Source organism: Phocoena sinus, chromosome 4, assembly GCF_008692025.1.
Source record: "Phocoena sinus isolate mPhoSin1 chromosome 4, mPhoSin1.pri, whole genome shotgun sequence".
Taxonomy (NCBI): Eukaryota; Metazoa; Chordata; class Mammalia; order Artiodactyla; family Phocoenidae; genus Phocoena; species Phocoena sinus.
Genome location: NC_045766.1, coordinates 86199828 through 86215041, shown reverse-complemented (window position 1 = coordinate 86215041; position 15214 = coordinate 86199828). Strand labels below are relative to the sequence as shown.

The window sequence follows — 15214 nt, the reverse complement described above, 5'->3', positions numbered from 1 at the left end:
GAGGAAAATGTCAGTTTGAACATTAACCAGATTAAAAGTGTGAGTGATATGAGTGAGACACAGGTTTCTCAAATCCTACACCTAGATGATCCACCTATTTTATGACCAGATCCAGTACCCTTTAAATTGCAATGCCACTGAAGAAGTGACTGCCCGTAAACCCTGGTGTTGCTTGTCACCAGAGTCGTCTTGCTTCACTTAAACCCAGTTATTATCAGAGGATTCACGGCCTTTAAATGTGTTTCTGTTTTGGTTTTGTGTGTGTGTGTGTGTGTGTGTGTGTGTGTGTGTGTGCGCTGATGTGTTCTTCTCGGTTGTGCTGAGATGTAGAAATGGTATAGGAAAGTGTCAAGTGATCTGCTGACAGAAAAGATCATTCCCAAGACCACTTCTTTGAAACTCTTCCTTGCACTGAGCATTATGCCATTTCTTTGATCTTCTTGGCTTCAAAACAAATTAGACCAAGGCCCCAGTTTCATAGGCAGATGTTTTGGGTTCCTGGTTTAAGCCTTAGAAGATCTAAGACTGAAAAAAATGAGGCATACTGACGTATTTATGGCTCTCTCCTTAGGATATAATCACCAACAGATGAGTGAAGGTCAAAGGCAGAAGTCTTCTGAATTTTACAGCCGCACAGCATCTGAATCAAATGTCTACTTGAACAGTTTCCACTACCCAGATCACAGCTACAAGGACCAGGCCTTTGATACTCTGAGCCTAGACAGCTCTGACAGCATGGAGACAAGCATCTCTGCCTGCTCACCTGACAATATCTCTAGGTAAGATGTATTCCTGGGGAAGGTTTCTGGTTTGGAAAAGCACCTGTCGGTTTCAAAAAGTAAAGCCATCAATTTGGGGCCATGTATATGTACAAGCCCAAATTTCTGAAACATAAAGACTCTGCAGTAGAGAAGAGGGCTGGGTGTCATGGTGGTCTTTGAAAGTAGTTTCTTTGTATCCTGTGTGACTGAGCCAGTCACACACCATCTAATCCATTTTCTCCTTTACTCTATTCTTTACATTTGACTTCACGCATATACTGTGCTTCAAAATGGATTTGCCTCTGTTGGTTGACTCCACCTTCATTAGGACTACTTTTGATTCAGTAAAGAAGTAATTTCCAGCAACAGAGTAAGAATTTGAAGGATATCTTACCCTTATGTTTTGTTGCAAGGAAGACATTAGCTGTTCTGCATATTAAAATTTTGTAAGGATTTAACCATTCACATTCGTGTTCATACTTTGAGGCAAGCAAAGGTGGTCTTAGGGGATTATGGCCAAAGGTGCATCTAAAATATGGATCTAGTCAGAGCGCTCTTTCAAAAGCTTGTGATGGGGACTTCCCTGGTGGCACACTGGTTAAGAATCCACCTGCCAATGCCGGGGACACGGGTTCGAGCCCTGGTCCGGGAAGATACCACATGCTGTGGAGCAGCTAAGCCTGTGCGCCACAATCACTGAAGCCTACGTGCCTAGAGCCCATGTTCTGCAACAAGAGAAGCCACCGCAGTGAGAAACCCGTGCACCACAACGAAGAGTAGCCCCCGCTCGCCACAGGTAGAGAAAGCCCGCGCATAGCAACGAAGACCCAACGCAGCCAAATATTAATTAATTAATTGAAAAAGAAAAAATGCTTGTGATGATGCCCTACTACCTTTTTTTTTTTTTTTTTTATTTGTGGTACGCGGGTCTCTCACTGTTGTGGCCTCTCCCGTTGCGGAACACAGGCTCCAGATGCGCAGGCTCAGCGGCCATGGCTCACGGGCCCAGCCGCTCCGCGGCATGTGGGACCTTCCTGGACCAGGGCACGAACCCGTGTCCCCTGCATCGGCTGGCGGACTCTCAACCACTGCGCCACCAGGGAAGCCCTGCCCTACTACCTGTTGAATAAAGTCAGACCCCAGAGCCTGGCATTCTAGATCCAGCCCAACTCCCTATTCATTCTCTCCTCCTGATACACCTCCCAGAGCTTCTTATTCATTGAGAGGGCGAAGAATTCTCAGATCTCTGTGCCTTTGACCATATTGGTTCTAGCTTTGGGCTCATGTAATCTGTTCTTTCTTTTATTTATATGCTCATTCATTCCACAAATCCTTATAGAATATTCTACAGTTAACAGTGAGCTGGAGTCAGCTCAAACTGGCTGGCAAGAGCCAGAGGTGCACATCTCCTCCTAACTCTGTGATCAGTGATGTCATGTTGGTAGCTTGAAATTGGCCACGGTGGGAGTATTTACTCCACATAAATAGACATTTGCTGCATATCAGGGGTTTTGTTTTTCTCCGGAGAGCTAGTTTACCAGCACACCACTATCTAGAGTCAATTCATCCTCTCATTTGTTTATTCCCTCAACCTGTACTTACTGAGCATTGAGAGTGTCTGGCGTTGCAAAATGTCTTTACCTTCCCCCAAACCCTCCCATTTTAGCCTGGAGAAAGTCTTCTCTTCCTTTAAGCTGAAACTTAAGTTGGAAACTCATGAGAATTTCTCCTTTCAGGGCATTTTTCTTTCATGTTTCCATGGAACTTGATACTTTTTTCTATTATATCACTGATCACATTGCAGCATACAGATTTTTTCTTCAATAATTAATTGGTACATTCCTCAGTGTCAAGGAGGATGTCTAATTATCTTTTGGTTTCCACATTCAGCAGAGATCTGGGCACATAGTAGGCATTCAGTAAGTGTCGGCTGAATAAATACCTCGGGATATTTGATTTTTTTTTCTTTGTTTGATCTATTTCAATTGGCTGAGAACCATTATGAGTTCAACCCCCCAAGCATCCAATATTTAATCAGTGTTCATTGAGCAATTGTGTGTCTCAAGTGAAAATGTCTAGTTGAATAATGGCCATCAAAAAAACTTTGCTCGGGCTTCCCTGGTGGCGCAGTGGTTGAGAGTCCGCCTGCCGATGCAGGGGATACCGGTTCGTGCCCCGGTCCGGGAGGATCCCGCATGCCACGGAGTGGCTGGGCCCGTGAACCATGGCCGCTGGGCCTGCGCGTCCGGAGCCTGTGCTCCGCAATGGGAGAGGCCACAACAGTGAGAGGCCCGCATACCGCAAAAAAAAAAAAAAAAAAAAAAAAAAAAACTTTGCTCTATTGCAATGAAGTCACAGGCTGGGACAGGAGCTTTGGGGGCTCGACCTGACAACTGTTGTGCTACGGCAAGCAGATCACAGAACTCTCTCGGTCCTGATTTGCTCATCTGCTAAGTGGAGGATTGTTTCTCGAATGCAAGAGGATGATGGATTTTAAAATATTTGGGTGGAAAATTACCATCGTGTATATAGCATTTCTTTCTTTACAAAGGTTTGAATCATTTGCTCCTCATCCCCGCCCCCCAAAAAAGGAGTGACAGAGACAGAGGGAAAGTAATATCAGCAAGGTATACTTAGCTTTGGGTTAGTGTCTCATAAATGAAAAGAATATGAGAGACCTCAATCTAACCAGATATTATAGCCGGGAAATCTGGGGAGTGGAAGAAAAGAAGAAAAGGAGAGAGGCTACAGTTTGTGGTAAATAAAATATAGTGTATTTTAATTCTGGCATCATAATGTTTGAAATATTGATATTACTGGATATATCCTGTCAGAGAAGGAAAGGAGTCCCTTGGGAAAAACACTAAAGCAACCGTGAGAATTATAGATATTTCTCCTTGTTACAACGGAAAACTTAATTTAATTTAAATTTAAGTAAGGAGTTATATAATAATAAAGAATAAAGCTAAATTTTTGCTGCCATTATTTTTTAATGTCAGAAGGGTTAGTATTTCACTTCATTCAATATTAGAAGATACGGTATCTCACTTTTTTTTTTTTTTGCGGCACGCGGGCCTCTCACTGTTGTGGCCTCTCCTGTTGCGGAGCACAGGCTCCGGACGCGCAGGCTCAGCGGCCATGGCTCACGGGCCCAGCCGCTCCGCGGCATGTGGGATCCTCCCGGACTGGGGCACAAACCCGCGTCCCCTGCATCGGCAGGCGGACCCTCAACCACTGCGCCACCAGGGAAGCCCGGTATCTCACTTTTTAAAAAATGAAAGACACTTGAGTGTGTGGAACAATTGGGCATCAAACCATCCATCTCTTGCTCTGAAGGAGCTCTCGTAATACCCGCTTATCCCAGGAGGACGTCAGAGAGTCATGCAGGGGTGCCGGGAGCTCATGTTCTCAGGACAGAAAGCCTAGAACTTTGAGTACTTATTCATAAATGCCAGTAAACCGACCGATTAAATGTGTTACTTTTGAATAACAGGACACAAACAAAAGTCAGCAACTCGGCAACTATTGTATAACGATGATGGGAGGAATAAAAGTTGACAGTGCAGCCGTTTCATTTCCAAGTATAGGGATCTCAGAGGGGTTTCTTAGGCACTCTGCACTTTTGCAAGTTGTTATTTTGAAAACATCAGACTACTTTCCCAAATAATTGTGAACATTTTAAAGCAGTATTCCTGTGGTGAACTCCTGATGGTTTGACTATTTTTTTTTGTCTATTTTTGAGCCATCTTTAATAAATAAATACACTCTATATTATAGTTTTCCTATCTTGGTGGCTTTTTCTGCTCCATTTTCTGCTCCCTGCCTCTTCATCCCCACCAAAAACTGAAAGTAAATATGCATCCCTTCAAATGATCACTCCTCAAACCCCATCTCTCATATTTAAAGGTGGTAACAGCCACAGTGCAGCAGTAAGTACAGGAAATTACCTTAAAGGGAGCCACTTCAGTTAGATTTACCAAGCATTAGAAGTTTAGGTCTAGAGACTTAAGCACAGTGGCCACCAAAATCTTAATTTAATTTTATTTGTTCACCTACTTACTTTTTCTTTAAATGGTTTCCAAAGGTAGAAAATGAGAATTGACTCCACTAAATGTGCCATATTAAGAGGATAGCATTATTGCAGAGTGATCATTCCTGGAAGGTAGCTACATGTGGCCATGATCATTTTCCATAGTTACTTCACAGAGAACTGACCCAGTGCTGCTAGCAGTTATAGATAACTAACCAATCACCATGGTCAGAAATTACTAATAGTAGTTATTTAAATATGCTGTCAGATTCTCTGAATGTCAAAAAATTGAAGCCAAAGTAGAAGATGCCTACAAAAGGTCTAGTATAAATAAAAGGGACAGAGAGAGAAAAAACAATCATTTCTCTTTTGTGCCACCATCTACCTAAAAAAAATTCATGCTGCCCTAAGATAAGCTTGTACCTATTTTTATGAAGGAAAATGATGTGATAAACATCAGGAAAATGGTAATAGGGAACTAATGTTTGGCATGTATAGTATGACAGCACATCCTAAATGGGAACTTTTTGAAGACAGGTAGAAAAAGAAATAAAGAACTAAAATTTTTCTCTTTTTTTAGATTTTTAAAAAATTATGTATTAAAATATCCTGAAATTATACACATTTTAAAGAGGTAATTCCATGCTGAAGTTCTAGCAACATAAACTTAGTCTTGTGGTTTATTATGTCACAAAAAGCCATTGGTAGAATTATCGAATTACTCAGAGTTGTGGGTACCTTTGCCTTACACTTTTTGTTGAGACATCATTTTCGTGTCCAGCAGAAAGTTCTTTGAGTCAGACAGTGTTTTTGCTTTTACAACATCATTACTTACACTGTACACAAATATAAAGCTAAGAAAACAGGTCTTGGGTCGTAGAAAACAGCAGCTGAAGGTCAGTTCTTCATAAAGTCTGTTTTCTGCTAAAATTATTGAATGAGCTCATAGAGTATAGTGTTCTGAATACCACCTAAAATTATATGTTCTTATTACCATTGCTAATAAGCCCTGACCTTGTGTTCATGCTTTGAGAAAATGTTAAGGAAGTTGATCTCTCATTATAGTTATTACCCACCAGCGGTGTGTGTATGGAGCGGGGACAAGACTGGGTATGGGGTTGAGGGCATCCAAGGCTGAGCTTGGTTTTAAGAGATACATCAACCAGAATTTCAGATACTTCTAATCCCTTCGTTTCAGGCAAAGGTTTGTATTCTGCTTTCTACCCTAGTCAACACCCAGTGTTTGCATTTTATTCTAGGGAATTCTTTCAGAAGAGATACTGAAAACCAGAGGATTTCAGAGGAGGGCAGACAGCTGTCAAAGAGACCAGATAGTCTAATCTTTTTGAATAGAGAAAGATTAGACATTTTATAAGGAGTAATAATTTGCTTAACCTGAAAAAATGCTTGAGATAATGAATTGAAAATAAATATTCTGGGACACTGGCTTTTCATTTAGTGGCAACATTGGTATGCTGAAGGCAGTCTTGGAAAAGTTTTATGTCTTTATGGAGAATTTTGTTTTGTGTTTTGCTTATTTATTTGTTTGTTGTATGACAATGTTCTTGTTTACTTTTTTTCCTTCCTTTTCCTGTTTTTGCCTTTGCCCCTAAAGTGAATATTCTAAAAAGCAAATTCAAATGTTGCTGAAAGGTATTATTCACCACTGAAAACTAAATCTGCTATTTAGATTCCTGTACCCTTGACTGAAGTTTCATTTTTCTTTATGAATATGGGTTTTTACCAAAGTTGGTTACATAAAAAAAGTAATCTTCAGTTGATAAAATAGAATATGGCTAAGTAGAGAAAGGAGGCAAAACTAGTCATCTTTTTTTTTTGCGTTATGCAGGCCTCTCTCTGTTGTGGCCTCTCCCGGTGCGGAGCACAGGCTCCGGACGCACAGGCTCAGCGGCCATGGCTCACGGGCCCAGCCGCTCCGCGGCATGTGGGATCTTCCTGGACCGGGTTACGAACCCGTGTCCCCTGCATCGGCAGGCGGACTCCCAACCACTGTGCCACCAGGGAAGCCCAAAACTAGTCATCTTTATACCATTAATGACCAAGTGATTCAGTATTATTCAGTATCATACAGTAATTACATATGAGATCAGAAATGTGCCTGCCTTCTGAAGGTCAGAATTTGGAGCAATGGGAGGAAGCATTGCTCCTCTTGTAATTTAGGTGGGCTGGAGAAACCAATGATGAGTGTCTTGTGCTACAGGTAATGCATTACAAAGTGTATCTTCAGTGACTTCAGGCTCTCCCTTGGCATGACAGGTGCTAGCCAAATGGCATTTCATTTGTTCCATGCCATTGTATTGACAAGTCTTCACCCTAAATTTCTATAGTAATTGCTTTTGCTTTTCACTGCAGGTGCAGTTCTGATCCCCCCAAAAGTATCAGGTAGTGGCAACACAGTATCATAGAGCAGCAAAAATTTTGCTGAATAAAAGTGGTTTACATGTCAAGGAAATATTAAATCAATAGCAAAAGTGTAGCTATAGAGAACAAGTAGGTGTCCATGGATAAAAATTAATTATTTTAAAACAAAATAACCAAAGTAGCTTTTAAAGTATATAAAATATAATTTTTTTTTCTGCCTCCATAGTTTTGTCTTTTCCAGAATGTCATATAGTTGGAGTAATAAAGTATTTAGCGTTTCCGATTGGCTTCTTTCACTCAGTAATATGCATGTATAGTTTCTCCATGTCTTTCCATGGCTTGATAGCTCGTTTCTTTTTAGTACTGAATAATATTCCATAGCCTGGATGTAGTATGGTTTATTTATTCATTTACCTACTAAAGGATATCTTAGTTGCTTCCAAATTTTGGCATTTATGAATAAAGCTGCTATAAACATGTGTGCACAGTACTGATTTTAAGATAAACCACATGTCCTACATTACTGTGGTCATGTTTCTCTTCAAAAGAACTCTTAGCCCTCAAACATCCTAGGTTTGAGTTGCTCAACAATATGATTTAGGGAGACTATACTAATGATTATCTTATTCATTTTTATATGAATTAATTTTTATATGAATGTGTGTAGCAAACATGAACCCCTACTGTGTGCCAGGCTTTATGCTACAGAGGATACAGGCACAAAAGCCTCTCTATAGCCAAGAGAGTCTAGAAAAGAAGATACATTTAAGTGACTATGCAAATAAACATGCATGAGAAATAGCATTGGTTCTCCATGGCTGGAACATCAAAATAAATAAGTTTTGACTTAGGCCATGGTCCTTTTTTTCCAGAATAGTCAAATAAAATGTAAACAAGGGAAAAATAATATATTTTGTTTAATGTTAAACATTTCTAAGTTCTTCTCCTTCTCTGTTAGTTATCCTATCTGGTCTTGCAGCTTTTGCTCCCTTTGGTTTTTTCCTTCATGTGTTATGTGATGTCTTTCTCAAGGTGCATTACTTTTGAAGCTCTTGAATCCCTTAATGCAGTTTCCTCGTTCGTACGGTGGATGGGCTTTATTGGCAAAACTGGCCACTACCCTTCTATTGCACCTGTAAGAGAATTCATTTTTTTAATTGGCCATCTTAGATCACCATTTAAGAAATAAAATGTCCACAAGCAAAAAGGCATAACAAAAAAGTAGCTGGTGATACATGATCCCAAACCAAATAAAGTGACTTCCAAACTTAGGGGTCATCTACGTAGAACTTTGGTGATATGTTGTTGGTCTGGCATCCCTGAATAATTAAACTAACGGGAAGACTTCCCGCAAGCCAAAATTTTTAGACTTTGGAGGAAACATTTTGAGAACACAGTTTGTAGGAGTTGGTTTTGGTTTATTTATGAGTAAAGCACTTTACTTGGTATTATTTTCCTTGCCTATGTTTTATCTCTTAAAACTGAGGTAAGTTAAGTTTCACCTACAGTTTTCAGAGTTGAATTGACTTGCCTCTTCAGACCAGTGATTCTTGTAAGTAACATCCTTTAAATTGTATCGGATCGTGTCGTGTGTGTGTGTGTGTGTGTGTGTGTGTGTGTGTGTGTGTGTGTTTGAAGAGATATCAGTAAGAAGCAGTATTCTTGAAAGGCTTTTGTGTTTTCTTCAGTGCCAGCACTTCAAATATTGCCCGAATAGAAGAAATGGAGAGACTTTTGAAGCAGGCTCATGCAGAGAAGACAAGGCTTCTTGAATCCAGGGTAGGCCTAATATCTTTCATGTAGTAGTTCAAGATGCCCTGCACTTGACACTGGGAAACTGTTTTCAGGCTTCAGTAAGCAGCGTGATCTTGGAGTAGTCACTCCACCTTTCTTGGCCTCATTTTCTTTTTTTTTTTTTTGGCCGTGCCACATGGCTTGTGGGATCTTAGTTTCCTGGCCAGGGATTGAACCCCAGGTCCTTGTCAGTGAAAGCACAGAGTCCTAACCACTGGACTGCCAGGGAATTCCCACTGGCCCCGTTTCCTCTTCTGAAAAGTGAGGGTGTTAGAGAGATATTCTCTACGGCTCTTTACTGCACTACCATTTTTCATAATGTAAAATGTATATTGTGTGGACATAAACTGAAATGAATGCTTTGTATTACATTTTCCCTTCAATGGCGCCTTTGTTTTGCCTGCCAGGGAACAGGAAGAATGGCAGGTCTTTACGCATTCTCCCTGCCTTGCCAGTTCGTGGTAAAGACACTATTGTAATATTAAAACTCCCATGTTATTGTGACTGTATTTCAAGCCAGAATCTGAACTTCCTTAGGAATTCCCCAAATGCCTTTGCATCCTGCCTGAAAGGGCACCTCCTTTCCTCTTCTAACTTCCCTGGGCACTTCCTCTGTGACCGTCGGCCAGGAAGCCACAGAGCAACAACAGGAATTGGAAGGACCTACGGCCATCAAAGAAGGGCCGAAAGTCGTGACTGGTGTTGGGTCACAATTAGTGAGCCTTTTTTATATTAAAAATGGAGAGTTTTTAATATATGGGGTCATTAGTATGAAATGACTGAATAGAGTCACAAGCTGTGTTTCACTTAATATTTCATTTTTAATTAAATGTAGTGGTTGCATTTCTGCACAGGATGCTTTTGAAAGTTCTGTGAATGGTGATTACGGGTGTTTTAGTCTTAGATATATACTGGGCTATAAAATCAGGAATTGTATAGTGAGAAGTATTTGTTTTCGTATTGGAATCATTCAAGTATAACCAGTATGTCTGAAAATTTTTTCTGCATAATGATATTTAGGAACGGGAAATGGAAGCCAAGAAACGAGCTCTGGAAGAAGAAAAACGACGCCGAGAACTCCTGGAAAAACGATTGCAGGAAGAAACCAGCCAGAGGCAGAAGTTAATTGAAAAGGAAGTAAAAATAAGGGAGAAACAAAGAGCACAGGTTGGTTGGTCAATCTGGATGGATTGGAGTAGGTTGCCCCCTGGTGGTCGTTTTTCAGAAGACGGTCATGCTATGTCTGAGGATGCCTTTGGGTGTGCTGCCTATTAGCCCTTGACCTGTAATGGCTGAGAGAAAGATGTGCATCAATGGGCCAAAAAAATGTGTGTTTATTTCAGAACCCACTGGGAACTACTAACAAAATGATATTTTTCTTTAGTTATATGCGGCACATCTTGATTGGAGAGGCACTTTTTCTTCTACCCATTTTTTTTGGAGTATATTTAAAAGGAGAATGTCTTCTTGAGCAGCTTTGAAAATGCAGCTGGATTCATTACTGAAAACAAATACAACACCCAAACTAAGTTGAGAAAGAGAAGGGATTCTATTAAGACATCTTTTGGAAGCGAACACTTCAGAACAGGATACTTTTACCAGCCCGGTTTTTTGGTGGTGGTGTTCATGTTTTGGGTTTTTTTTCCCTAACCACTGTGTTGTCACACGTTTCCCCTTTGCTGCATCAGTCCACACACATGTGCACAGGATTCCTGAACTCAAGCAAAACTCAGGAAAACCATCCACTTTGTTCGATTTCCTGTCTCAGTCAGTAGAGTCTGAGTCTCTGTTCTTGTCACTAGAACTGCTTACATAATGTATGTTTTCTGAGAAACTAAAATAAAATTTTAAGTGCCATGTAATTTAAAGTTCAAATCAGTTTTACCAAAGCTTACTAGACTTCATGGAAAAAGGTACCAATTCCCTTATTCCTCACAGTTGCTGGCAGTCTGAAGTACAACAGTTGGAGACTCGCCTTAAGACTTCATGTGCTTTGAGGGCTCAGTAAATCTGTGGCATCTGTCTAACATCAAAGTACCACAAAATCAAAGGCAAAATACAAAGTAAAACTTGTTCATTTTATTTCATTATGCCAAACCTCTGTCACATTTTGATTTAGTGTAAAGGTCATCCATGCCTGTTTTATATCTGAAGCCAAAACCAAAAGGCACAATTCTATTTTAATCCCAATTATAACTTTTGCTTCCAAGTGTATGATTAGGTTATTTTCCCCCAGGGCAAAGGGGTGGGGTTATTTAACAGGATAGAATAAAAGACTATTTTAGAAATACTACCCGTGGCAATATATGCTTCCTAGATTCGATGAACCTCTACTCCAGGCATAGTAAAATAAAAGACATCTATGTACATCTCTTCAGTGTCTCGTCCTGGACAGTTCATTGGGTACGGCTTTGATTCCACTTCTTACCTTACTTTAGCTTCACTTTTCAAAACATACATCTCTGCCTTCAATTTCTATCACAGGGTGTATGCAAGCCGACATGTACATACATCCTTGGGGACTGGACTTACTAAATAATGTTCAGTCAATTGTGTAATGTATGAGGTTATTTAAGGAGAACTATTGTTGAGTTGTGGCAGGGAGAACTCCTGGATACGTTACAGAGGAGGAGGCCTCATCTGTAAGGAGCAGCCCAGATAACTTCATGCCTTATTTCCCTGTGTTTTTAAGTGCTAAGTACCTCTGTTAAAGCTAAGGTAAATGACATGTTTCCATTTTCTCATCGGGCCATTTCAAGGAATAGAATCTGTTGGCCTGAGTTTATCCACATTTCCCCCCCCCCATACCATAGCATCCTTCTTAAAATGCCATTCGCTTTTTAGATTCCAAATGACAATGTTTAGCTTAAGTTCTCATAATCACATGGACATTTTAACACTTAGGCTTTTCAGTTCACGTTCACTTCTAAATATCTGTGACCTAAAACAAAACAAATAATTAGCTATAGATGAGATGGGCTTGTGCTTTTCCAGGCTCGACCTCTGACCCGTTATCTGCCTATCCGGAAGGAAGACTTTGATTTGCGCAGCCACGTGGAGACTGCTGGCCACAATATTGATACCTGTTATCATGTGTCAATCACAGAGAAGACCTGCAGAGGATTCCTCATCAAAATGGGTGGAAAAATTAAAACTTGGAAAAAACGTTGGTTTGTTTTTGATCGGAACAAGCGCACCTTCTCTTATTATGCAGGTGGGTGATAAAAAACATCTGAGTGATATATTCAAATCAGGAATTCTCTGTTAAAGAACAAAGGCAATAAAATTCAGAATAAATAATTAGAGTGATAAGTAATAGAATTAATGGCAATATTAGCTTGATAGATGTATATTATTTTCTATTCAGATTATATGGTCCACCTGATATGAATTTCCTCTAGAAATAATAAAAATTATGTTATTTAAAAAGTGTGAGTTAGTCTATTCTAGTTCTGAAATAAGCTCAAGCCCAAATAAATATTAAATGGAATTTATTTTTTAGACCAAAATATTATCTTTTAAACCATGAAATCAGAAAAAAAAGGTTTCTATTTATTTCTCTATGGTCATATGCTCTAAAGTCACACACAATTAGGCAGCTTAACTGACAGTCATTCAACTGTAGTTTATACACTAGAATGACAATTTCAGCACAGAGAGTGAAGCTTATCAGTGAACTAGTGAATAAGTAAGTATTTATTAAGTGACTGGAATATTTTTGGATTCTTTAAATGATGGATTATGAGAACGATACCCTGCTGAATCTTCTATAAATACAGGAGTATTTGTGTAACAGGTTTACTTATTAAGAAGCCCCTTATTTACACATAGATCACATATGAAATATGTCCATTAGCAGCATAAGAATAGCTCTGCCGTCTTTTCAACTGCTGAGTAAGAGGAGAATCAGACTAGAGGTTATGAAGAGACCCTGCCTTGGGGTGACTGTATCAGCATTTATGAGCATTGTTGGGAATTGTTACAAAGTGTATCAAGGTAATAAAAAAATAACAGTCCAGTCATTTAATCTGTAGTGTGAGGTCAGGATATGTTTATGAATAGGGGTGTGAGCAACCAAGAAGCATGTGGAAGAAAGGAAACACTGGCAATGAAGCCCCAGAATCGGTGTGAGGAAAGGGCAGGGGGTGCATGCCTTTCAGTTAGGGGCTTTTTGGGTGGGGTTCCAGTTGCTACAGGGGCGAGTGGCCTGAAGTAAATGGTCTACTAACCCTCACAGGTTGCCTCTCTTGGGCTTTCTGACCTTGGGTTTTATAAGAATCCAGAGACAGTCTCTTTAGTTACTACAATAGAAAAGATGCCTATGTAATAAATGCCAATTCAGTGTCTGCAAAATGCATAAACAAAACTTTGCTATGTGCTAGTCTCCAAAGACAACCTCAGCCAGAATTTTCCAAAAATAAAATTTTAAAATAACTCAGACAAAACAGCTTCACTCTTTTCTGCTCCTTTTCTCTGGAATTTGTATTTCATTCTTATGCTTGTATTTTTCAGATTCTTTCTCATATCTGAAGTGCCCTACAAACAAAAGTTTTCTTCCCCAGTTTTCTGCCTGCTTTGAAACACTGACAAGGTTTACTTTTATCTCCAGATTTTATTTTACCTCTGTTTCCAAAAAAAAAAGTATTATTGTTTTCCCATGAATTCATTATTGCCGGACCTTTTCCACCAAATGTTTGAGAGACACATTGACCTTCTCTTTCACAGAAACTGGTGGAAACCCACCGAACATGGTATTAATTAAAACAGAGTTTCCCTAGGAGCTAAGTCTATATAATGAAAGTAAGTCTCTTGCCATCACAAAAGTTCTACCTTTTCTAACACTGTTAAGCCAGAAATATCCTTTCAGACTTTCTCCATTCCTTTTCATGTATGTTTCAGTCTATATAGGTATTCTTTCTTCTTCAATACAGTTAGGACCAAATTATGCACTCTGTTCATACCTTTCTTCACATAACAGTATTTCAAGATTTTTCTCTTTGAGCACTTGCAGATTTACCTCAGTCTTTTCAGTGGCTGTGTAGATTGCAGTGTACGGCTGGTCTAGAACTAAATCAATTCCCTATTAAAGCTCCAGCAGATCTTTTGCAGCTTGTGCTCTAACGGTCCCAAATACATGTGCCTGTGCATGAGTAGGTCTTATACGATACAGTTTTAGAAGCAGAATTGCTGAGTAAGAATTCTGGCATTTTTCATTGTGTATGTTTTACCAAATTGACTTCCAAAAGAGACTTTCTCATTTGCATTTCCACCAACAGGGTATGACAGAGTCTCTGTACTCCTGTATCCTCATCCATAATTTTGAGATTCTTTAATGTGCTTGCATGTGTTATCATCCCTGCAGAGTTTAAATTACAAAATGTCTCAAGAACATATTGGTGTTATTAGTCATCACAGAGTGATGCTGTTTGGTCGGTGGTTTGGTTGTTTGTTTTTGTTTTGTTTTATGCTCTGTTTGGTTTTTATGGCAAATCTGACGAAATCTTTGGAAGCGGTTTGGAAAACGCTGCACTGAAAGGACATTAAATTATTGACATGAAACTCTGTTGAGAACAGGATAAAATATCAAGTATACTAGACAAGAAATTTGATAGGAAAGAAACATAAGTAGAATATTATTTTAAATTAGAAATCAAAAAACACACTTGTTACAAATTTCATTGCAACAGAGCTGCATATTAATATTTTCATTACAACTACTATCTTGGAGAATGTGGGGAAATAATTTATCTTGATGTCAATGGTGTTTACACTTGGTGTGCTAACCTGACAGTCAGTATTCTGGGTTACCTTTTGACTGCTAATTTGTGAAGAGCCTTGAGTAAAGTCACGTAGTCTCTTTTGTTTAGGGTTGCTAATTCCAACCTTTTTTTTTTTTCTTTTTTCAGGATAGAGTGCGGCTAATGTACTAACCTAGGTTATCTTAATTAATCTTAGATAATTTAAATGCTAGATAAATATTTTAATGATGATAGTTATAATGAAATTATAAGTTTTCCTGTCCATCAGTGGTGATAAAGTATTTGTTTTAACACTCATCTACCATTGCAGACAAGCATGAAGCTAAATTAAAAGGAGTAATATACTTCCAAGCCATTGAAGAAGTATATTATGACCACCTCAAGAATGCTAATAAGGTAAACATTGAATTTCAGATTCCTACGATTTGAATGCATAATTAAGTAGGGGGAAAGGTATTTTTTTGAATTCTAATTAATTTCGATTTGTT

General features: G+C 39.2%; 1 protein-coding gene across 4 annotated transcripts in view; it reads left to right on the top strand.

Annotated features, from left to right (window-relative positions):
* Positions 1 to 15214, top strand: part of PHLDB2 (pleckstrin homology like domain family B member 2) — a 131032-nt gene that overhangs the window by 112854 nt on the left and 2964 nt on the right. For all 4 annotated transcript variants that reach the window (XM_032631450.1, XM_032631452.1, XM_032631449.1 and 1 more), the window contains 5 exons: positions 572 to 779; positions 8862 to 8952; positions 9988 to 10134; positions 11962 to 12181; positions 15037 to 15122. In XM_032631450.1, coding sequence (XP_032487341.1) covers positions 572 to 779; positions 8862 to 8952; positions 9988 to 10134; positions 11962 to 12181; positions 15037 to 15122 — 752 coding nt within the window. The remainder of the gene's footprint in view (positions 1 to 571; positions 780 to 8861; positions 8953 to 9987; positions 10135 to 11961; positions 12182 to 15036; positions 15123 to 15214) is intronic.